Genomic DNA, 24,221 nt, shown 5'->3' with positions numbered 1-24,221 from the left:
TACAGGGCTACATAAATAAAAGAAATCGCCGGTTCTGAAAGGATCCCTCCGCGTCCAAAAGACCACAGGGTCGCGGCGCCTGTCAGGGGAGTCCTTCCAAGGATTCCGGGTCGCGCAGTCCCCTGTGGACGGCTTTGACCAACATTCTGGGGCGTGTACCTGGACGACTCGCCGAGGACTCTGGGGAGCGTAGTCCACTGCGGGGATGCGAAGCGGAGGGTCGCAGAGCCACGGGTCGCGCCGAGGATTCTGGGTAGCGTAGTCCCGGCCGCGCAGAGGCTTCTGCATAGCGTAGCCCGGGCGGCGCCGAGCGGTCCAGATCCCTGGGCGTCACCGAGCCGTGAGGTGGGTAGTCCACCGTCGGTGACCTCATCTCCTCGGTTCGCTGTCAGCCGCCTTGGTGAGTCGCGCTCCTGCGGGTCCCTCTCTCCAGCGCGCCCTTCCTGCGCAGGAAGAAGGGCCGGGAAGGCCTGGGACGCCAGGGCGCTGCTGGGGCCGTAGCGCGCCCTCCCTCAGGCCCGGCGTCTCCATGTTCTGGGGAGGGGCGGAGACCCAGGCCGCGCCTTGGAGTGGGCTGTGGTGCTGCGGCTCGCCGAGCGCCCCGGGTCTGGGCCGCTACTCCGTCTCCGTCCCCGGTTGCGTGTAGTGGCGGTTAGGCAGCCAGGATTTCACAGGGGCGCCGAGCAACCCAGGTCTCCGTGTGCCAGGGTCGCCGCTCCTCGAGTGGGGACGGGCCAGCGGCCTAGGTAGCTGCCACGGGGGTCGTTTGGCTGGAGGTGTTGGGGGACTCGGCCACAGACTGGGTCCACCGGTTGGGTGGAGATTACAGCCCAGAGACTGATGGACTAGGTCCGACTCGGGTTCCCTCCGACTCTTGATGCTCCAGACTTTGTTGTGGGAGGCGGGACCGGGGAGGACTTCGCCCGCGTGTTTTGGGGAAGGGTCGCTGCTTTGGGTTGGGGGCAGCCCGCCTTGGGACTATCTTCCTTGGGTGGGAGGGTAGGCCGGGACCAGATGTCCTGGCACGGGCACTTCTAGACGTGTGTGGGGGGCTGTGCGTGGGGCAGCGTCCGCGGGAGGTGAGGTAGCTGTGGGGACCCAGGTGGCCTCTTCCCTGGAGCCCTGCTAATGATGGCAAAATATATTTAAAGAGGTTTATTCTGAGTCAGTGTGAGTGACTGTGGCCCAGGTTATTTAGTCTCAAGAGGTCCTGAGAAAGTGTCCGAGATGGTCGGCTTGCAGGTTAATTTTATACAATCCAGGGAGACAGGAATTTCAGGTAAAATCATAAATCAGGCTGAGCACTGTGGGAGGTCAGGAGTTCCAGAGCAGCCTGGGCGGCACAGCGAGACACCCTGTCTCTACGTGAAATTAGAAAAATAAAAAATTAGCAGAGCGTGGTGTCCCATGCCTGTGGTCTCAGCTACTTCGGTGGCCCAGTCAGTTGAGTCCGGGAGGTGGAGGCTGTAACGAGCTATGTTGGCTGCACTGCATGCCAGCCTGGGCAACACAGCGAGATCCTGCCTCAGAAAATCATAAATCAATATGAGAAAGATACACATGGGTTCCTTCCAAAAATCCAGTATCTCCAAACGGGTTTACACCTCATGGGGGCACTTAGGTATTCTTTAGTGGACAATTGGTTGAGAGACTTAAGCTGTTGCCTAAAGACTGGAATCAGAAGTATGCCAGAGTTAAGGGGATTGCATAGATCAAAGTTCTTGTTATGTAGATGAAGCCTCTTAGTTGGCAGCCCACAGAATAGATGGTAAATGTATGTTTTCAGTTATTTTTGTTTCTTTGTTTGTTTTTGTTTTTTTTGAGAGAGAGTCTTGCTCTGTCGCCCAGGCTAGAGTGCAGTGGCGTGATCTCAGCTCACTGCCACTACCACCTCCCCGGTTTGAGCAGTTCTTCTGCCTCAGCCTCTTGAGTAGCTGGGACTACAGGTGCCCACCACCACGCCTGGCTGATTTTTGTATTTTTAGTAGAGATGGGGTTTCACCATGTTGCTCAGGCTGGTCTTGACCTCGTGACCTCAGGTGATCCACCTGCCTCGGCCTCCCAGAGTGCTGGGATTGCAGGTGTGAGCCACCATGCGTCAAACTGGCTGTCTCTTCCGGACTTAGGAAAGGCTTAGAACGAAGGAGATCTGGCTACATTAGTGGAGATTTGCTACAGATGCAAATTTTCCCACTAAAGGCAGCTTTGCGGGGCTATCCATTTCAGTATGTTGCGCCTGTGGCAGCCACTTCAAAACTTGTCAAAGAAGTATATTTTGGGCTAAAATAACTTCCTTCAGCATCTGCTGTCATGTCATGCTGTACCAGAGTCAGGTTGGAAAGTGAGCCACATTATATAAGAGTAATAAAACTCGTCTGATTAGATTTTATGGTTTCTAGGGCAGGACTCCCCAAGCCCCATATATACGCATTTGGGCAAGGGAAAAAAGGTGTTTCATCCTCACCAGGTTGGTAGGGCTTCCTTGGTTATTGGAGTGGGAGTAACAGCAACCATTGGGCCCAGCAGTTTTTTTAAATGCCTCTGGGGCTGTGGACTGGCCAAATAACTGATTTTAATCATTTCATTATGGAAAAATTGTAAGCAGAACCCCAAGGTAGAGAGACCCATCAGTCAAGATATACCTCATGACCTTGCAAGCTAATCTAGCTTGACCCAGATCCCCTCCTAACCTGTGCAGATTCATTGAGAAATGTCAGAGCCCTGCCTACTGGTTAAGACATAACCCTTTACAGTGAGAACTGAAACCCAGGCTCTATCACTTTCTTGGCTGTGTTGCTTTGAGAAAGGTGTTTAAATGTTTTGTGCCTGTTTCATCATCTGAAATTGGTGGGTAATAGTCACTTCATAGGACATTTGTGAAGATTGAATGCAGAAAAATTTGTGCCATGCCTGGAACCGTCCCTGGCATATATTAAATTCTCAATGTGTTAAATATTATAATGAATATCAACACTTCCTTATTCTGGAAGCACCGACAGGATAAGGTGTGTTTAGTGTAAGCATCGTTTCAGGACAGGCTCTGTTGTGATGCCCACACTCGGGATCTGTTCCCAGGAACCTGCCTACAATGGTTTTCTTCTCTGGAAGACTTTGGATCCTTTTTTTTTTAACAAGAAGAGGCTCTACCCTGGTACTGAGGATTTCCAAGGCCACCTTTGAGGATCGCAGAGCTAATTTTAGAACTATTTTAGTCCCCAGCTCCTCTTCCTCCACTCCCATGTTACCCATGAGAGGACTGCCTGCAGGGTAAGGGAGGACAGCCCAACCCCAGGTGGGGACTTCTTCCTTCTCTGCCCTAAACCATCGTGGGTTTCCTTTGCTAATGTCTGACATCTTGTGCCCTACACTGTCCCGTCTGAGGCTCAGAACCTCTCAGCTGGTTCTCCTCGTGGGGAACGTTCCCCAGATCTGATGCCTTCATTCAGAGCACTTCCATCATTGTCCCTACATTTCTTCTCTCAGTGCTTTATTCAGGCTGCTGCATTCATGGTGCAGACCAGGTCTTGTAAAAAATTATTCTGTCAGCATGTGCTGAGCCATTGTCCTGTCCCAGGGACAGGGCTTTATAGTCATTGCCATATTCATCTCTTCAACCAGTGTGGAAGTTAAGAGTTGGAATCCCCATTTCCCAGACTAAGAAGTAGTGTGTTAATCAGTTGAAATAATTTTCACGACTGAGCATGGTGGCTCACACCTGTAATCCCAGCACTTTGGGAGGCTAAGGTTGGCAGGTCACCTGAGCTCAGGAGTTCGAGACCTGCCTGGCCAACATGGTGAAACCTCGTCTCTACTAAAAATACAGAAATTAGCCAGGCATGGTGGCTCACGCCAGTAATCCCAACTACTCTGGAGCCTGAAGCAAGAGAATTGCTTGAATCCAGGAGATGGAGGTTGCAGTGAGCAGAGAACATGCCACTGCACTACAGCCTGGGGGACACTGAGACTCTGTCTCAAAAAATAATAATTTTTACTTTATGTAACATATCTGGGATCAAGTGGACTGGGTTGTGGAGCAAGCTGGGATTTTGGGGGTTTCTGTTAAGAATTAGCTTCACTGAGGTATAATTGAGACAAAATTTCTCACATTTTAAGTTCTAGTTAATGAGTTTTAAGAAATGTATATAGTGAAGTCTTGATCATCAAATCAACATATGAACATTTTTCATCCCCAAAAATGTAGGAGCTGTTTTTTTATCTTAGGAAAATTTTAATGAAATGTACGTGGAGGAGCTAAATGTTTCAAGTTTGCCTTATGTTCATATCTAATTTATTGGTAACTAATTTTTTTTTTTTTTTTTTTTTTTTTTTTTTTTTTTTTTTTTTTTTGAGACAGAGTCTCGCTCTGCCACCCAGGCTGGAGTGCAGTGGCCGGATCTCAGCTCACTGCAAGCTCCGTCTCCCGGGTTCACGCCATTCTCCTGCCTCAGCCTCCCGAGTAGCTGGGACTACAGGCGCCTGCCACCTCGCCCGGCTAGTTTTTTGTAGTTTTTAGTAGAGACGGGGTTTCACAGTGTCAGCCAGGATGGTCTCGATCTCCTGACCTCGTGATCCGCCCGTCTCGGCCTCCCAAAGTGCTGGGATTACAGGCTTGAGCCACCGCGCCCGGCCGGTAACTAATTTAAACCACTTTCTTCTGGCTCTCAGTTTCTGTTCCTACAGGATATTAAGTCCCACAGATGTCAACAGATGGCAGGAGTGAAACCAAACAGTTTGCAGTGTTCTCCACTCACACTCTGGAAATGAAAGTTTTCTCTGTTTTTCCTCTCCAAATTATCTTGGAAGGGATATTCAATTTTTTTTTCAAATTTACAATGAAAAATATTGAAGAAGGAACTAAAGTAGAGAGAATATATAACAAATCTCTCTGTTCCCTACTTGCACCTTAACACTTTGCTCTTCTTATTTCATCCAACCCCCTCCCCACCCCACGCTTTCTGTTTTCAGGATAGAGCATCTTGAAGCCAATCCAAGACACCATTTTATCTGTAAATTTACTGCAGCTGCTTCTCTGAGGACTATTTTTGTTGTTATTGTTTTGCTTTTTAACATAACTAGAGTACCAGAATCACACTCAACAAAATTAGCAATTTATTAATTTCACCCATTACCCAGTTTATGCGGAAATTGTCCAGGTGTCAAAAATTTCTCCTCACAATTCAGATTTCACACTCAGGTTCATTAAGATGGGAAGCATGAGAGAAGAAACATCTAGAAACCAGCTCAGTAGTGCCCCCTGTCTGTTTTACTTCTCTCTTTGTGATCTAGGTAAAGGAAGTTTCCCTACCTTGGCAAACTTCCCATCTGCTTGCTTAGGTGCTGAGGCTTGTTCATGCTTTCCTTGTCATGGCTTTTTCCTCCGCTTCCTCCTTCTGCCTGCCAGGCTCATCTCCTAATTCTACTTCTCCACTGTCTTTTGCCTCTCTGCCCATGAGGACAAATAATGATCACAGCCACTTACCTAATTGCCTGGCCCTAGTTCTGGTCCCAACTATAATCAGAAATGTGGATTCTGGAATGGCAGTGAGGAGCTATGTGGACTGTATCTCCAGTAAACACCATAACTTGTAATTTAGAAAACCAAAAACAACCATTTAAACTACACAGAATTTGTCTTAAGACCACTCAGGAATTTAGAGAAACATTTATTCAGAAAAATCAACCGAGCCTTTCTGAGAACAGTGAGAGTCTGTAACATTTGACACACAAACTGCTACCCTCCCCACCCCCATTTTGGTCCGCTCTGAGAGAAACTCCACTATGGGCTGTGAAAATGACAAGATGGAACCCTCTCCCTCTCCAGTTCTCAGTCTATTGTGACAGTTTTTCCCTGAGAGAGGCATGATGCCACTATTCTTAACTTCTCTCCCCCCGCCAGTCCTGTGTTCCTGAAGCTGGTTTCATGTAAGCGTAGTTGAGAAGTGTGGGTAGGGACCTCCTTGAATTTATTCTTGGAGTTTGTTGAGTGTGCTGGCCTTGTAGATTCATGTCTGTCTTCAAATTTTGAAGTGTTGGCCATTATTTCTTCAGTAATCTATCAGCATCTTCTCCTAGACACCCATATATATGTCCAGTTCCCACGTTTTTATTTTCCTTTCACTGCTTTCAGGGAGCAAAAGAGAAAAACCTACACGACTATCTTAATGCAGAAAAATATTTGATAACATTTCACACCTATTCAGGGTAAAAATTCTCAGCAGATGAGGAATAGAAAGAATTTCCCTTAATAAAACAAGGTTATGTGTGACAGCCTGGCTGCAATCATCATATTTAATGGTGAAGTGTGTTCATACTAAGATCAGGAACAAGCATTAATGTTGATTTTCATCACTCTTTAGCATTATCCTAGAATATCAAGGTAATTTGTTAAGGTATTAAAAAGGAATAAAAGGCATAAACGTTGAAATAGAACAAGAAAAACTTTTTATTCACAGAAGATGTGAGTGTGTACATGGAAGAATCTGTAGTTAAACAACTACATACTAGTAACACACAGTTTAGGAACTTGAGAAAATAAGGTCAGTATTTTTAAAGAGCACTTGTATTTCTGTAACCTAGCAGCAAACAGTTAAAAAATGAAATACATATTTATACTACCACCAAAAACAAAATGTTTAAACTTCTAAGACTGAATGTAGGAGAATATCTTTGTGACTTTGGAATAGGTAAAGATAGCACAGATGAGACATGCAAGGATGTAAACTATTTAAGTGTACAGAAATAACAAAAATAAATGTTATAAATCACCTTTCAACTGCCGTCAGAAGAAGAAATTTCACTGCTTTTCTTCTCTAACTGCGTGTAAACCAAAAAGTATCAGAATCAAGTACCAATTTAGATGTTTTTTTTTTTATTATTATTATACTTTAAGTTCTAGGGTACATGTGCATAATGTGCAGTTTTGTTACATATGTATACTTGTGCCATGTTGGTGTGCTGTACCCATCAACTCGTCATTTACATCAGGTATAACTCCCAATGCAATCCCTCCCCCCTCCCCATAATAGGCCCCTGTGTGTGATGTTCCCCTTCCCGAGTCCAAGTGATCTCATTGTTCAGTTCCCACCTATGAGTGAGAACATGCGGTGTTTGCTTTTCTGTTCTTGCAATAGTTTGCTAAGAATGATGGTTTCCAGCTGCATCCATGTCCCTACAAAGGACACGAACTCATCCTTTTTTATGGCTGCATAGTATTCCATGGTGTATATGTGCCACATTTTCTTCATCCAGTCTGTCACTGATGGACATTTGGGTTGATTCCAAGTCTTTGCTATTGTGAATAGTGCCACAATGAACTACGTGTGCATGTGTCTTTATAGCAGCATGATTTATAATCCTTTGGGTATATACCCAGTAATGGGATGGCTGGGTCATATGGTACTTCTAGTTCTAGATCCTTGAGGAATCACCATACTGTTTTCCATAATGGTTGAACTAGTTTACAATCCCACCAACAGTGTAAAAGTGTTCCTATTTTTCCACATCCTCTCCAGCACCTGTTGTTTCCTGACTTTTTAATGATTGCCATTCTAACTGGTGTGAGATGGTATCTCATTGTGGTTTTGATTTGCATTTCTCTGATGACCAGTGATGATGAGCATTTTTTCATGTGTCTGTTGGCTGTATGCATGTCTTCTTTTGAGAAATGTCTGTTCATATCCCTTGCCCACTTTTTGATGGGGTTGTTTTTTTCTTGTAAATTTGTTTGAGTTCTTTGTAGGTTCTAGATATTAGCCCTTTGACAGATGAGTAGATTGCAAAAATTTTCTCCCATTCTGTAGGTTGCCTGTTCACTCTGATGGTAGCTTCTTTTGCTGTGCAGAAGCTCTTTAGTTTAATATAGATCCCATTTGTCAATTTTGGCTTTTGTTGCCGTTGCTTTTGGTGTTTTAGACATGAAGTCCTTGCCCATGCCTATGTCCTGAATGGTACTACGTAGGTTTTCTTCTAGGGTTTTTATGGTATTAGGTCTAACATTTAAGTCTCTAATCCATTTTGAATTAATTTCATATAAGGAGTAAGGAAAGGATCCAGTTTCAGCTTTCTACTTATGGCTAGCCAATTTTCCCAGCACTGTTTATTAAATAGGGAATCCTTTCCCCATTTCTTGTTTTTCTCGGGTTTGTCAAAGATCAGATGGCTGTAGATGTGTGGTATTATTTCTGAGGACTCTGTTCTGTTCTATTGGTCTATATCTCTGCTTTGGTACCAGTACCATGCTGTTTTGGTTACTGTAGCCTTGTAGTATAGTTTGAAGTCAGGTAGCGTGATGCCTCCAGCTTTGTTCTTTTGACTTAGGATTGTCTTGGCAATGTGGGCTCTTTTTTGGTTCCATATGAACTTTAAAGCAGTTTTTTCCAATTCTGTGAAGAAAGTCATTGGTAGCTTAATGGGGATGGCATTGAATCTACAAATTACCTTGGGCAGTATGGCCATTTTCACGATATTGATTCTTCCTATCCATGAGCATGGTATGTTCTTCCATTTGTTTGTGTCCTCGTTTATTTCACTGAGCAGCGGTTTGTAGTTCTCCTTGAAGAGGTCCTTTACATCCCTTGTAAGTTGGATTCCTAGGTATTTTATTCTCTTCGAAGCAATTGTGAATGGAAGTTCATTCATGATTTGACTCTCTGTTTGTCTGTTACTGGTATATAAGAATGCTTGTGATTTTTGCACGTTGATTTTGTATCCTGAGACTTTGCTGAAGCTGCTTATCAGCTTAAGGAGATTTTGGGCTGAGACGATGGGGTTTTCTAAATATGCAATCATGTCATCTGCAAACAGGGACAATTTGACTTCTTCTTTTCCTAACTGAATACCCTTGATTTCTTTCTCTTGCCTGATTGCCCTAGCCAGAACTTCCAACACTATGTTGAATAGGAGTGGTGAGAGAGGGCATCCCTGTCTTGTGCCAGTTTTCAAAGGGAATGCTTCTAGTTTTTGCCCATTCAGTATGATATTGGCTGTGGGTTTGTCATAAATAGCTCTTATTATTTTGAGATACATTCCATCAATACCGAATTTATTGAGAGTTTTTAGCATGAGGGGCTGTTGAATTTTGTCAAAGGCCTTTTCTGCATCTATTGAGATAATCATGTGGTTTTTGTCTTTGGTTCTGTTTATATGTTGGATTACATGTATTGATTTGCATATGTTGAACCAGCCTTGCATCTTAGGGATGAAGCCCACTTGATTATGGTGGATAAGCTTTTTGATGTGCTAATAGATGTTTATTTTGCCAAGGTTGAGCACATGCCCCAGAGAGAGGTCAGTAGCTTTCCCCAAAGATGAGTTTGAGAGCTTCATTGTTTAAAAGGGAAAAGTAGGCTGGAGGGGAAAGAGGGAGGGTGTGGTAATCCACCTGTGGCAAGAGAAAAGGAGCAGGTAGAAGAATAGTCAGTTATGTATTCATCTTACACTCAGTAAATCAGCACTTTATGTAAGATAAGGTGTGCATAGAGCAGCTACTATGGAGATACTTAACCTTTTATCTGTAGCTATCTCCTTTGGAACAAAAGAAAAGGCAGCTTCTTACATGTTTTCCTTTTGGCATAGTGGACTGGGGTCCCTAGTTTTATTTTCCTTTCGTAACACCGTAGTATTTGTTCACTTCTTCTGTCTCAAAGTTGCTGGCCAGTGGATGTATGCTGTGTTCATCATAATCACCACGATAGCATCTTTGTTCCTTCACATTTCCGTCTTTTCACCCCTGTATGTCTGTTTTTACTTTTACTTCTTTTTTTTTATCAAAACATTCACTTAAAAGTATAGTGAGTACTCTAATGAAATCATTGTACCCACCACTTTAATTTACAATTCTTTTCCTGTATTTCTACTGGAATTATTTTCCAAAAATTCAGAGAAAATAGTACAATGAACCCAGTACACATTATTCAGTTCTAAAAATTATCAAGTGTGGCCAATAATGCTCAATTGACTTTTGAGGGTGAGAAGGGGTGTTTAAGCACATCCAGACATCATTTTCACTCATGAATGTTCTGAAAGTTTGTATACAAGGAAGGGCTCATGCTTTTAAAACCCAAAATATTTTTATAACAACAAAATCAATGTTTGATAATCTAATATCCAATTAGTGTTCAGATTTCACTGGCTGCTAAAACTCCTCACGTATTCTTTGTTGCAATCAGGATCCGAATTGCATTGGATCACTCACTGCCTTAGATTGACCACATGTCTGAGGACTTTTATTCTTGAAGGCTCACACTCCCCATGCTATTAATTTGTTACAGGCTTTGGTGTTGTACAGTACTTAATAACTGCCAATGCCATCTGCCTGTGGCCTTCTTAAGTTTGTCTGCCCCTGTGATTATCCTGACTTTAAACCCAGGTAGACGGAGGCTAGAAGAGGCAGACAGCTTTTGTGTGTTCTGTCCAATGCAAAGAACACCTGCAACTCTGAGCCCTAACCTTAAACTCAAGACCTCATCTGCAGGTGTTGCACATCCTTTTAGCCCCTCAGTGATGTAAGCAACAAACCTCACCCAGCTTCTGGGACACAGGGTCTTCACTCCCAGATGAGCTTGTCCTGGATTTGCAGGGAGCCTGGCTCCCTAGACATTTTGGCCAGACCCCCACAGGGGGATTGTGCAGATGTGCTCTCCCCAGATCCCCAGTTGGTATTGGAATCAGGCCTGTGTCACATGTGGGGAGGGCAGCTGCACCCAGCCACCCTCTGACTTCTCTCCTCCCACAGATCAGCCATCTGCAAGCTTCCCTTCTCCATGGAGAGCAGGAAGACAGTCATGGGACCCCAGGGAGCCAGGAGACAGGTGAGACTTCCCAGAACTGTCCTTCTTGCTGTCACAGGATGAGCCCGTTTCCTTCACTGGCCCTAGCAGTCACATTGTTAGCACAGGACCAAGGCCAGCACCGCTCCTGGGGAGTGATCTGTCTTTCCTGGCGTCCTCCAGCAGGTGACTGGCCTGTGGGTGTCACTTATCAAGTAGTGATCTGTGTACAACACCCAGGGAGCATTTACAGCCAAAGACAGGAATCTCCACACTCAGGTGTCCAGTGATGATGTTGGGTTGGTGTCAATGAAGGGTAGGGCAGAGAGGGAGGTCACAAAGGCCTCCAGTGGGAGGGGCTCCCTGGGCAGTTGCGAGAGATGTGGCAAGTACAGGGGATGGGGAAGAGGCAGAAGTGTGCTCAATCTCAGGCCGCCACTGGGCAGACCGCTCAACTGCAGGGACGAAGGGTTTTAGCAGTCAGCGTTCTCACAGACGGCTGGTGGATGAATCCAGGTCCTAGGAGAAGCAGATCCCAAGATGCAATGAGATGGGCTGGGCTCATGTTAGAGGAAAGGCCTGCAAGAGAGAAAAGGGGATGACTGGAGCCTCATCAGACTCCAGTGAGGAGAGAGGGATAAAATTGCGTGGAAGTGTCGGAGACCAAGTACAGCCTTGGGAGGCTCAGCCAGGCCAGCAGGTCTTCAAGCCATAGTGGGCCATCAGAGGAGCGCCTGGATCGGAAGGGGCTTGCCTTGATGTCCTTAAAATGCATGGCCACTGCCTGGAACAGCTGCGAGAAGCATGGCCTAGATGTGGGTGCAGGAGTGGACTGTGGTCCCTTAGGCTCCCAACTCAGAAGTCTGCCAGGTGCTGGCTTGGGGTGGCCACAGCTGATTTTCTGTGTGTTCTAGTGGAGGTGCAGAGTCACACAGGGCACCTGAATATCTCTGGTTTGGCAGACAGCATGTTGGATGGTTAGATGGGCTTTCAGCATTACCAAACTGGGAGATTGCACCTACAGCCCTGGATCGGCCACGTCTCTGAGGAGCAGTCACTGCCCTGTGCCGAGCCTGCATTGTCAGTTGGCCACAGATGCCCAAGCTCACCAGGGTCCTCACGGTTTGACAGTGTAGGATTGCCACCTCCCATAGCTCTGCCACTTCCTGCAGACTCCTCACAGCGTGGCCTAAACTGCTGAGATAGCTCCCACCTACCTCCCTCATTGGCCCCTGTCATCTGATTATTCCTAAAGACTGCTGGCTACCTCTGACCCTCCTGAGGACAGAGGCCTGGATGCCAGCCTGAGGAGCCCAACTTGGTCTTTAAGCTGTCTGGGGTTTTCTTGGTTTTTCTTTTGGGTTTTTTGGGGGGGATGGCGGTCAGGGTCTCACTGTTGCCCAGGCTAAGTGCAGTGGCACAATAATAGCTCACTGCAGCCTTGACCTCCCAGGCTCAAACAGTGCTCACACCTCAGCCTCCCAACTAGCTGGGACTACAGGCACTTGCCACCATGCTCAACTAATTTTTTATTTTTGTGTATGTGGAGTTGGGGTCTCACTATTTTGCCCAGGTTGGTCTCAAACTCCTGGATGCAAGCAATCCTGCATCAGCCTCCCAAAGTGCTAGGATTATAGGCATGAGCCAGCATGCCCAGCCTGCCTGGATTTTGAGGATCTTTACAGTAGGTGTGACATGATAGATCAGTGCTGGGGGAAATAGGGATTGACAGTTAAGGGTCAAAGGAGAGGCTTTCTGACTCATGAATCTAGTAGTCTGATGAGCTTCATGAATTGATTATTTATTTATGAGACAGAGTCTTGCTCTGTCGCCTGGGCTGGAGTGCTGTGGCACAATCTCAGCTCACTGTAACCTCCTCCCAGGTTCAAGCGATTCTCCTGCCTCAGCCTCCCAAGCTCCTGAGATTACAGCCATGCACCACCACACCTGGCTAATTTTTATATTTTTAGTAGAGACAGGGTTTCACCGTGTTGGCCAGGCTGGTCTCAAACTCCTGACCTCAAGTCATCCGCCCGCCTCAGCCTCTCAGAGTGCTGGGATTACAGGCACAAGCCACTGTGCCTGGCCACAAATGGAATTTAAATTCATCAGGCACCTACAGAGATGCCAAACTGGTCACGTGAGTAGTTGCAGAACAGATGTACTGTGAGAAGGGCTCTTTCAAAAGTGCTCCATCCACTAATTCAGATGTGCTCAGACTGCCCTATACAGCACTGGATTTTTGGTAGAAATCAGATCTAACCTGGATCTGAATTCTGGGATCCTGCAGTGGAGATTTACATTTTCCAGCGCAGGTCCCAAATGGTCGGTTGTCATTTTATCAGAAGATCCATGAGAGCTGTGTCTTGCTCATTTAGAAATTCATGGAGTATCTAACTCAGAACATGGCTCAGGGTACCGTAAAACTTTAGTAATGTGTTATTTACTGTTCATATGTTTGTAGGAAACACTGTTACTTAATTTTTTGAGTTTTCCTCTTCTCCCTGCCTAGGTTTAAAGCTCCACGCAGTTGAAACTCTCTGTGCTTCTAGGAAGCCCCATTAAGACTACCTAGCACCATAAATACTGGGGCCAGGCAGAGACGGAGGTCTTGGAACTCCAGGCACAGGTGGCAGAACCTGGAATCCACCAACTGCCTGAGTGCAACACTGTCCCTGGTGAGCATGCCTGGGTTTTGTGTTACAGGCTTTCTTGGCATTTGGGGATGTCACTGTGGATTTCACCCAGAAGGAATGGAGGCTGCTGAATCCTGCTCAGAGAGCCCTGTACAGGGAGGTGACACTGGAGAACTACAGCCACCTGGTCTCACTAGGTAAGCGTGGCTTCCCTCGAGCCTAACATTTGACCTGTGGCGCCTCTGATGTTGCCATAGGGTTAGGTTCAGAGACAAGAATGTTGTTTTCTCTATTCCCCTGAGGAAGGTCTACCTTTGGTAAAGTTTCATACTGACTGCCACTGGGCACCTGCAGGCCTCTTTCCCCACCCTGCGGCTCCCCCTGGGGGTTTGTACTCTGAGCATGGTAGACAGGGTCCTCCTGAGCCTTCCCCCTCTGAGTCTCCCTCCCTTCCTGCCCTGGGTGGTTCCAGCAAATGGCCCCTGGAGCCTACAACCAGGAGTCACCTTATGGTTTTTTTCCCTGTGAGCAGGAATTCTCCATTCTAAACCAGAACTCATCAGGCGGCTAGAGCAAGGGGAAGCGCCCTGGGGAGAAGAGAGAAGATGCCGGCCAGGCCCCCGTGCAGGTGAGGGGATAGACAGGGCAGACAGAGCACAAGGCACTCAGCCTTTCAGGAGGGAGAAGGCTTCTCTGAGGCCAGGGGACCTGGAAGCTGTTCCGGCCTCCTTGGCTGCTCTTCAGACCACCTGGCCCTGCCTTCCTTTCAGTCCTTGCTGAGTGAGGGGTTCTCTTGGGGCCCCTGGACTCCTTCTCCCGGGAAGCCTCCTTTCCCCCTACTTGCTAGGCTTCTTTCTCCCACTCAGTCTCCTCATTTGTGACTTTCCTCGTGACTGCCCGACTGCAAGCCTAAGTCTGTCGCCCCTTCCTGATACTGTCAGGGTATTCCTATGTTAGCTTCTTTTTGTTTTGTTTTGTTTTTTATTTATTTTTCCGTATAAGTAAATATACATTTTTTGACATAATTTGGATCTCATTCTTCTATATACTGATTTTCTTTTTTTTTTTAATTTAAGTTCTGGGGTACATGTGCACAACATGCAGGTTTCTTACATAGGTATACATGTGCCATACTGGTTTGCTACACCCATCAACTCATCATTTACATTAGGTATTTCTCCTAATGCTATCCCTCCCCCCTGCCCCCCAACCCCCAACATTCCCCAGTGTATAATGTTCCCATGCCTGTGTCCATGTGTTCTCCTGGTTCATCTCCCACTTATGAGTGGGAACATACAGTGTTTGATTTTTCTCTTCTTGTGTGACTCTGCTGAGAAAGATGGTTTCCAGTTTCATCCATGTTCCTGCAAAGAACATGAAATCATCCTTTTTTATAGCCACATAGTATTCCATGGTATATATGTGCCACATTTTCTTTATCTGGTCTATCATTGATAGGCATTTGGGTTAGTTCCAAGACTTTGCTATTGTGAACAGTGCTGCAGTAAACATACATGTGCCTGTGTCTTTATACTAGAATGATTTATAATCCTTTGGGTATATACCCAGTAACGGGATTGCTGGGTCAAATGATATTTCTAGTTCTAGATCCTTGAGGAATCGCCACACTGTCTTCCACAATGGTTGAACTAATTTACACTCCCACTGACAGTGTAAAAGCATTCCTATTTCTCCACATCCTCTCCAGCACCTGTTGTTTCCTGACTTTTTAATGATTGCCATTCTAACTGCCATGAGATGGTATCTCATTATGGTTTTGATTTGCATTTCTCTAATGACCAGTGATGATGAGCATTTTTTCTAAGTTTGTTGGCTGCATAAATGTCTTCTTTTGAGAAGTGTCTGTTCATATCCTTTGCCCATTTTTTGATGGAGTTTGTTTTTTTTTTTTTTTTATTTGTTTAAGTTCTATTTTAGCTTTTTAAAACCTCTGTCCATTATGCTTCTTCAATTCCCATAGCTTTTTTCCTTATCTTTTAATGTTTTAAGCAGTACTACTGTTGCCAGAGGTCACTTCACCTTCCTCCTTCCCCCATTTCCCCCAGAAGTACTGCATGAGTGGGGCTGTGGTCTAGAATTGTGCACCATCTTAAGTCCCCGTAGTCACTGCAGTGGTTCATCAGGACTCATGATGATGATGATGATGATGATGATCAGGACTCATGATGATGATGATGATGATGATGATGATGATGATGATGATCAGGACTCATGATGATGATGATGATGATCAGGACTCGATGATGATCAGGACTCATGATGATGATGATGATGATGATCAGGACTCATGATGATGATGATCACGATGATCAGGACTCATGATGATGATGATGATGATCAGGACTCATGATGATGATGATGATCAGGACTCGATGATGATGATGATCAGGACTCATGATGATGATCAGGACTCATGATGATGATGATGATGATGATCAGGACTCATGATGATGATGATGATCACGACTCATGATGATGATGATGATGATCAGGACTCATGATGATGATGATGATGATGATCAGGACTCATGATGATGATGATGCTGATGATCAGGACTCATGAGTCCTAATCATGAGGATGATGATGATGATCAGGACTGATGATGATGCTGATGATCAGGACTCATGATGATGATGATGATGATGATGATCAGGACTCATGATGATGATGATGATGATGATCAGGACTCATGATGATGATGATCAGGACTCATGATGATGATGATGATGATCAGGACTCATGATGATGATGATGATGATGATCAGGACTCATGAGGATAATGATGATGATCAGGACTGATGATGATGATGATCAGGACTGATGATGATGATGATGATCAGGACTCATGATGATGATGATGATCAGGACTCATGATGATGATGATGATCAGGACTCATGATGATGATGATGATGATGATTAGGACTCATGATGATGATGATGATCAGGACTCGATGATGATGATGATGAACAGGACTCATGATGATGATGATGATCAGGACTCATGATGATGATGATGATCAGGACTCATGATGATGATGATGATCAGGACTGATGATGATCAGGACTCATGATGAGGATGATCAGGACTCTTGATGATGATCAGGACTCATGATGATGATGATGATGATCAGGATTCGATGATGATGATCAGGACTCATGATGATGATGATGATAAGGACTCATGAGTCCTGATGAGGATGATGATGATGATCAGGACTGATGATGATGATGATGATCAGGACTCATGATGATGATGATGATGATGATGATCAGGACTCATGACGATGATGATGATGATGATGAGGACTCATGATGATGATGATGATGATCAGGACTCATGATGATGATGATGATCAGGACTCATGATGATGATGATGATGATGATGATCAGCACTCATGGTGATGATGATAATAAGGACTCATGACTCCTGATCATGAGGATGATGATGATGATCAGGACTGATGATGATGATGATAATGATCAGGACTCATGATGATGATGATGATGATGATGATGATCAGGACTCATGATGATGATGATGATGATCAGGACTCATGATGATGATGATGATCAGGACTCATGATGATGATGATGATGATCAGGACTCATGATGATGATGATGATGATGATGATCAGGACTCATGAGTCCTGATCATGAGGATGATGATGATGATCAGGACTCATGATGATGCTGATGATCAGGACTCATGATGATGATGATGATGATGATGATCAGGACTCATGATGATGATGATGATGATGATCAGGACTCATGATGATGATGATCAGGACTCGATGATGATGATGATGATCAGGACTCATGATGATGATGATGATAAGGACTCATGAGTCCTGATCATGAGGATGATGATGATGATCAGGACTCATGATGATGATCATGATGATGATGATGATGATCAGGACTGATGATGATGATGATGATCAGGACTCATGATGATGATGATCATGATGATGATGATGATCAGGACTCATGATGATGATGATGATGATGATGATGAGGACTCATGAGTCCTGATCATGATGATGATGATGATGATCAGGACTCATGATGATGCTGATGATCAGGACTCATGATGATGATGATGATCAGGACTCATGATGATGATGAAGATCAGGACTCATGATGATGATGATGATGATGATGATCAGGACTCATGGTGATGATGATGATAAGGACTCATGAGTCCTGATCATGAGGATGATGATGATCATCAGGACTAATGATGATGATGATGATTATTATTATTATGATCAGGACTCATGATGATGATGATGATGATCATCAGGATTCATGATATGATCAGGACTCATGATGATGATGATCATCAGGACTCATGATGATGATGATCAGGACTCATGATGATGATGATGATGATCAGGACTCATGATGATGATGATGATCAGGACTCATGATGATGATGATGATGATCAGGACTCATGATGATGATGATGATCAGGACTCATGAGTCCTGATCATGAGGATGATGATGATGATCCGGACTGATGATGATGATGATCAGGACTGATGATGATGATGATGATGATCAGGACTCATCATGATGATGATGATGATGATGATGATCAGGACTCATCATGATGATGATGATGATCAGGACTCATCATGATGATGATGATCAGGACTCATGAGTCCTGATCATGAGGATGATGATGATGATCCGGACTGATGATGATGATGATCAGGACTCATGATGATGATGATGATGATGATCAGGACTCATGATGATGATGATGATGATCACGACTCATGATGATGATGATGATGATCACGACTCATGATGATGATGATGATCAGGACTCATGATGATGATGATGATCAGGACTCGATGATGATGATGATCGGGACTCATGATGATGATGATCAGGACTCATCATGATGATGATGATGATGATGATCAGGACTCATCATGATGATGATGATGACGATGATCAGGACTCATCATGATGATGATGATGATCAGGACTCATGATGATGATGATGATCAGGACTCATGATGATGATGATCAGGACTCATGATGATGATGATGATCAGGACTCATGATGATGATGATCAGGACTCATGATGATGATGATGATGATCAGGACTCATGATGATGATGATGATGATCAGGACTGATGATGATGATGATGATGATCAGGACTCGATGATGATGATCAGGACTGATGATGATCAGGACTCATGATGACGATGATCAGGACTCTTGATGATGATGATCAGGACTCATGATGATAATGGTGATGATACTTATCAGGACTCATGATGATGATGATTATGATCAGGACTCGATGATGATGATGATCAGGACTCATGATGATGATGATGATGATCAGGACTCATGATGATGATGATGATCAGGACTCATGATGATGATGATGATGATCAAGACTCATGATGATTATGATCAGGACTCTTGATGATGATGATCAGGACTCATGATGATGATGATGATCAGGACTCATGATGATGATGATGATGATCAGGACTCATGATGATGATGATGATCAGGACTCGATGATGATGATGATGATGATCAGGACTCATGATTATGATGATGATGATCAGGACTCATGATGATGATGATGATCAGGACTCATGAGTCCTGATCATGAGGATGATGATGATGATCCGGACTGATGATGATGATGATCAGGACTCATGATGATGATGATGATCAGGACTCATGATGATGATGATGATGATGATGATCAGGACTCATGATGATGATGATGATCAGGACTCATGATGATGATGATGATGATCAGGACTCATGATGATTATGATCAGGACTCATGATGATGATGATGATCAGGACTCATGATGATGATGATGATAATGATGATCAGGACTCATGATGATGATGATAATGATGATCAGTTCTCATGATGATGATGATGATCAGGACTCATGATGATGATGATGATGTTCAGGACTGAATGATGATGATGATGATCAGGACTCATGATGATGATGATGATGATGATCGGGACTCATGATGATGATGATGATGATGAAGATCGGGACTCATGATGATGATGATGATCAGGACTCGATGATGATGATGATGATGATCAGGACTCAATGATGATGATGATGATGATCAGGACTCATGATTATGATGATGATGATCAGGACTCATGATGATGATGATGATCAGGACTCATGAGTCCTGATCATGAGGATGATGATGATGATCCGGACTGATGATGATGATCAGGACTCATGATGATGATGATGATCAGGACTCATGATGATGATGATGATGATGATGATCAGGACTCGATGATGATGATGATCAGGACTCATGATGATGATGATGATGATCACGACTCATGATGATGATGACGTTGATGATCAGGACGCATGATGATGATGATGATCAGGACTCGATGATGATGATGATGATGAGGACTCATCATGATGATGATGATCAGGACTCATGATGATGATGATGATCAGGACTCATGATGACGATGATCAGGACTCTTGATGACGATGATCAGGACTCATGATGATGATGATGATCAGGACTCATGATGATGATGATGATCAGGACTCATGATGATGATGATGATCAGGACTCATGATGCTGATGATGATGATGATGATCAGGACTCATGATGATGATGATGATGATGATCAGGACTCACGATGATGATGATGATGATCAAGACTCATGATGATGATGATCAGGACTCATGATGATGATGATGATCAGGACTCATGATGATGATGATGATGATGATCAGGACTCATGATGATGATGATGATGATCAGGACTCATGATGATGATGACGATGATCAGGACTCATGATGATGATGATGATGATGATCAGGACTCATGATGATGATGATGATCAGGACTCGATGATGAGGATGATGATGATCAGGACTCATGATGATGATGATGACGATGATCAGAACTCATGATTATGATGATGATGATGATCAGGACTCGTGATGATGATGATCAGGACTCTTGATGATGATGATGATCAGGACTCATGATGATGATGATAATGATCAGGACTCATGATGATGATGATCAGGACTCATGATGATGATGATGATAAGGACTCATGAGTCCTGATCATGAGGATGATGATGATGATCAGGACTGATGATGATGATGATGATGATCAGGACTCATGATGATGATGATGATGATGATCAGGACTCATGATGATGATGATGATGATCAGGACTCATGATGATGATGATGATCAGGATTCATGATGATGATGATGATCAGGACTCATGATGATGATGATGATGATGATGATCAGGACTCATGATGATGATGATGATGATCAGGACTCATGATGATGATGATGATGATCAGGACTCATGATGATGATGATGATGATCAGGACTCATGATGATGATGATGATGATGATCAGGACTCATGATGATGATGATGATCAGGACTCATGATGATGATGATGATGATGATGATCGGGACTCATGATGATGATGATGATCAGGACTCATGATGATGATGATGATCAGGACTCATGATGATGATGATGATGATGATCGGGACTCATGATGATGATGATGATGATGATCGGGACTCATGATGATGATGATGATGATGATCGGGACTCATGATGATGATGATGATGATCGGGACTCATGATGATGATGATGATCAGGACTCATGATGATGATGATGATCAGGACTCATGATGATGATGATGATGATGATGATGGTGATGATCGCTGGACTCATGATGATGATGATGATCAGGACTCGATGATGATGATGATGATCAGGACTCATGATGATGATGATCGGGACTCATGATGATGATGATGATCGGGACTCACGATGATGATGATGATGATCAGGACTCATGATGATGATGAAGATGATGATGATCAGGACTCATGATGATGATGATCAGGACTCTTGATGATGATGATGATCAGTACTCATGATGATGATGATGATGATGATCAGGACTCATGATGATGATGATGATCAGGACTCATGATGATGATGATGATAAGGACTCATGAGTCCTGATCATGAGGATGATGATGATGATCAGGACTGATGATGATGATGATGATCAGGACTCGATGATGATGATGATGATCAGGACTCATGATGATGATGATGATGATCAGGATTCATGATGATGATGATGATCAGGACTCATGATGATGATGATGATCAGGACTCGATGATGATGATGATGATGATCAGGACTCATGATGATGATGATGATGTTCAGGACTCATGATGATGATGATCAGGATTCATGATGATGATGATGATCAGGACTCATGATGATGATGATGATGTTCAGGACTCGATGATGATGATGATGATCGGGACATGATGATGATGATGATGATGATCGGGACTCATGATGATGATGATGATGATGATCAGGACTCGATGATGATGATGATGATGATCAGGACTCATGATTATGATGATGATGATCAGGACTCATGATGATGATGATGATCAGGACTCATGAGTCCTGATCATGAGGATGATGATGATGATCCGGACTGATGATGATGATGATCAGGACTCATGATGATGATGATGATCAGGACTCATGATGATGATGATGATGATGATCAGGACTCATGATGATGATGATGATGATCAGGACTCATGATGATGATGATGATGATCACGACTCATGATGATGATGACGTTGATGATCAGGACGCATGATGATGATGATGATCAGGACTCATGATGATGATGATGATGATGATGATGAGGACTCATCATGATGATGATGATCAGGACTCATGATGATGATGATGATCAGGACTCATGATGACGATGATCAGGACTCTTGATGATGATGATGATGATCAGGACTCCTGATGATGATGATGATCAGGACTCATGATGATGATGATGATCAGGACTCATGATGATGATGATGATGATCAGGACTCATGATGATGATGATGATGATGATCAGGACTCACGATGATGATGATGATGATCAAGACTCATGATGATGATGATAAGGACTCATGATGATGATGATCAGGACTCATGATGATGATGATGATGATGATCAGGACTCGATGATGATGATGATGATCAGGACTCATGATGATGATGATGATGATCAGGACTCATGATGATGATGATGATGATGATCAGGACTCATGATGATGATGATGATGATCAGGACTCATGATGATGATGATGATCAGGACTCGATGATGAGGATGATGATGATCAGGACTCATGATGATGAGGATGACGATGATCAGGACTCATGATGATGATGATGATCAGGACTCATGATGATGATGATGATGATGATCGGGACTCATGATGATGATGATGATCAGGACTCGTGATGATGATGATCAGGACTCTTGATGATGATGATGATCAGGACTCATGATGATGATGATAATGATCAGGACTCATGATGATGATGATGATCAGGACTCATGATGATGATGATGATAAGGACTCATGAGTCCTGATCATGAGGATGATGATGATGATCAGGACTCATGATGATGATGATGATGATGATCAGGACTCATGATGATGATGATGATCAGGACTCATGATGATGATGATGATCAGGACTCATGATGATGATGATGATGATCAGGATTCATGATGATGATGATGATCAGGACTCATCATGATGATGATGATGATCAGGACTCATGATGATGATGATCAGGACTCATGATGATGATGATGATGATCAGGACTCATGATGATGATGATGATCAGGACTCATGATGATGATGATGATGATGATCAGGACTCATGATGATGATGATGATGATCAGGACTCATGATGATGATGATGATCAGGACTCATGATGATGATGATGATGATGATCGGGACTCATGATGATGATGATGATCAGGACTCGATGATGATGATCAGGACTCATGATGATGATGATGATGATGATCGGGACTCATGATGATGATGATGATGATGATCGTGACTCATGATGATGATGATGATGATGATCGGGACTCATGATGATGATGATGATCGGACTCATGATGATGATGATGATCGGGACTCATGATGATGATGATGATGATCAGGACTCATGATGATGATGATGGTGATGATCAGGACTCGATGATGATGATGATGATCAGGACTCATGATGATGATGATCGGGACTCATGATGATGATGATGATCGGGACTCACGATGATGATGATGATCAGGACTCATGATGATGATGGATGATGATGATGATCAGGACTCATGATGATGATGATCAGGACTCTTGATGATGATGATGGTCAGTACTCATGATGATGATGATGATTGATGATCAGGACTCATGATGATGATGATGATCAGGACTCATGATGATGATGATGATAAGGACTCATGAGTCCTGATCATGAGGATGATGATGATGATCAGGACTGATGATGATGATGATGATCAGGACTCGATGATGATGATGATGATCAGGACTCATGATGATGATGATGATGATCAGGATTCATGATGATGATGATGATCAGGACTCATGATGATGATGATGATGATCAGGACTCGATGATGATGATGATGATGAGCAGGACTCATGATGATGATGATCAGGACTCATGATGATGATGATGATGATCAGGACTCATGATGATGATGATGATGTTCAGGACTCGATGATGATGATCAGGATTCATGATGATGATGATGATCAGGACTCATGATGATGATGATGATGTTCAGGACTCGATGATGATGATGATGATCAGGACTCGATGATG

General features: G+C 43.8%; 1 protein-coding gene and 1 long non-coding RNA gene across 6 annotated transcripts in view; one reads left to right on the top strand and one right to left on the bottom strand.

Moving 5' to 3' along the window:
• The first annotated feature begins 260 nt into the window (after nucleotides 1–260).
• The window catches only part of ZNF337 (zinc finger protein 337), a 32,913-nt gene continuing 8,952 nt past the window's right edge, over nucleotides 261–24,221 (top strand). Inside the window, exons 1-4 of one of the 3 annotated variants that reach the window (XM_050746548.1) lie at nucleotides 261–400; nucleotides 10,733–10,808; nucleotides 13,473–13,599; nucleotides 13,935–14,030. In XM_050746548.1, the coding sequence (XP_050602505.1) occupies nucleotides 10,761–10,808; nucleotides 13,473–13,599; nucleotides 13,935–14,030 (271 nt within the window). In that variant the 5' untranslated portion in view covers nucleotides 261–400; nucleotides 10,733–10,760. The remainder of the gene's footprint in view (nucleotides 401–10,732; nucleotides 10,809–13,472; nucleotides 13,600–13,934; nucleotides 14,031–24,221) is intronic. The other 2 variants (XM_050746551.1, XM_050746549.1) reach the window with 2 other exon arrangements.
• On the bottom strand, nucleotides 14,644–24,073 carry LOC126929869 (uncharacterized). Of its 3 annotated transcripts, none has more exons than XR_007717308.1 (4): nucleotides 24,007–24,073; nucleotides 18,289–18,642; nucleotides 16,374–16,473; nucleotides 14,644–15,833 (listed from the first exon to the last, which is right to left on the bottom strand). It is a non-coding gene; the product is annotated as an uncharacterized LOC126929869 (long non-coding RNA). The 3 variants fall into 3 exon arrangements; XR_007717310.1 differs by lacking the exon at nucleotides 24,007–24,073 and adding an exon at nucleotides 19,851–20,064 and having other exon boundaries at nucleotides 18,289–18,578; XR_007717309.1 differs by lacking the exons at nucleotides 14,644–15,833; nucleotides 24,007–24,073 and adding an exon at nucleotides 16,035–16,132 and having other exon boundaries at nucleotides 18,289–18,671.

The sequence above is a fragment of the Macaca thibetana genome, chromosome 10 (assembly GCF_024542745.1).
Source record: "Macaca thibetana thibetana isolate TM-01 chromosome 10, ASM2454274v1, whole genome shotgun sequence".
NCBI lineage: Eukaryota > Metazoa > Chordata > Mammalia > Primates > Cercopithecidae > Macaca > Macaca thibetana.
Note: the sequence above shows the minus strand (reverse complement) of the source record. Positions and strands in the feature narration are given on the sequence as shown.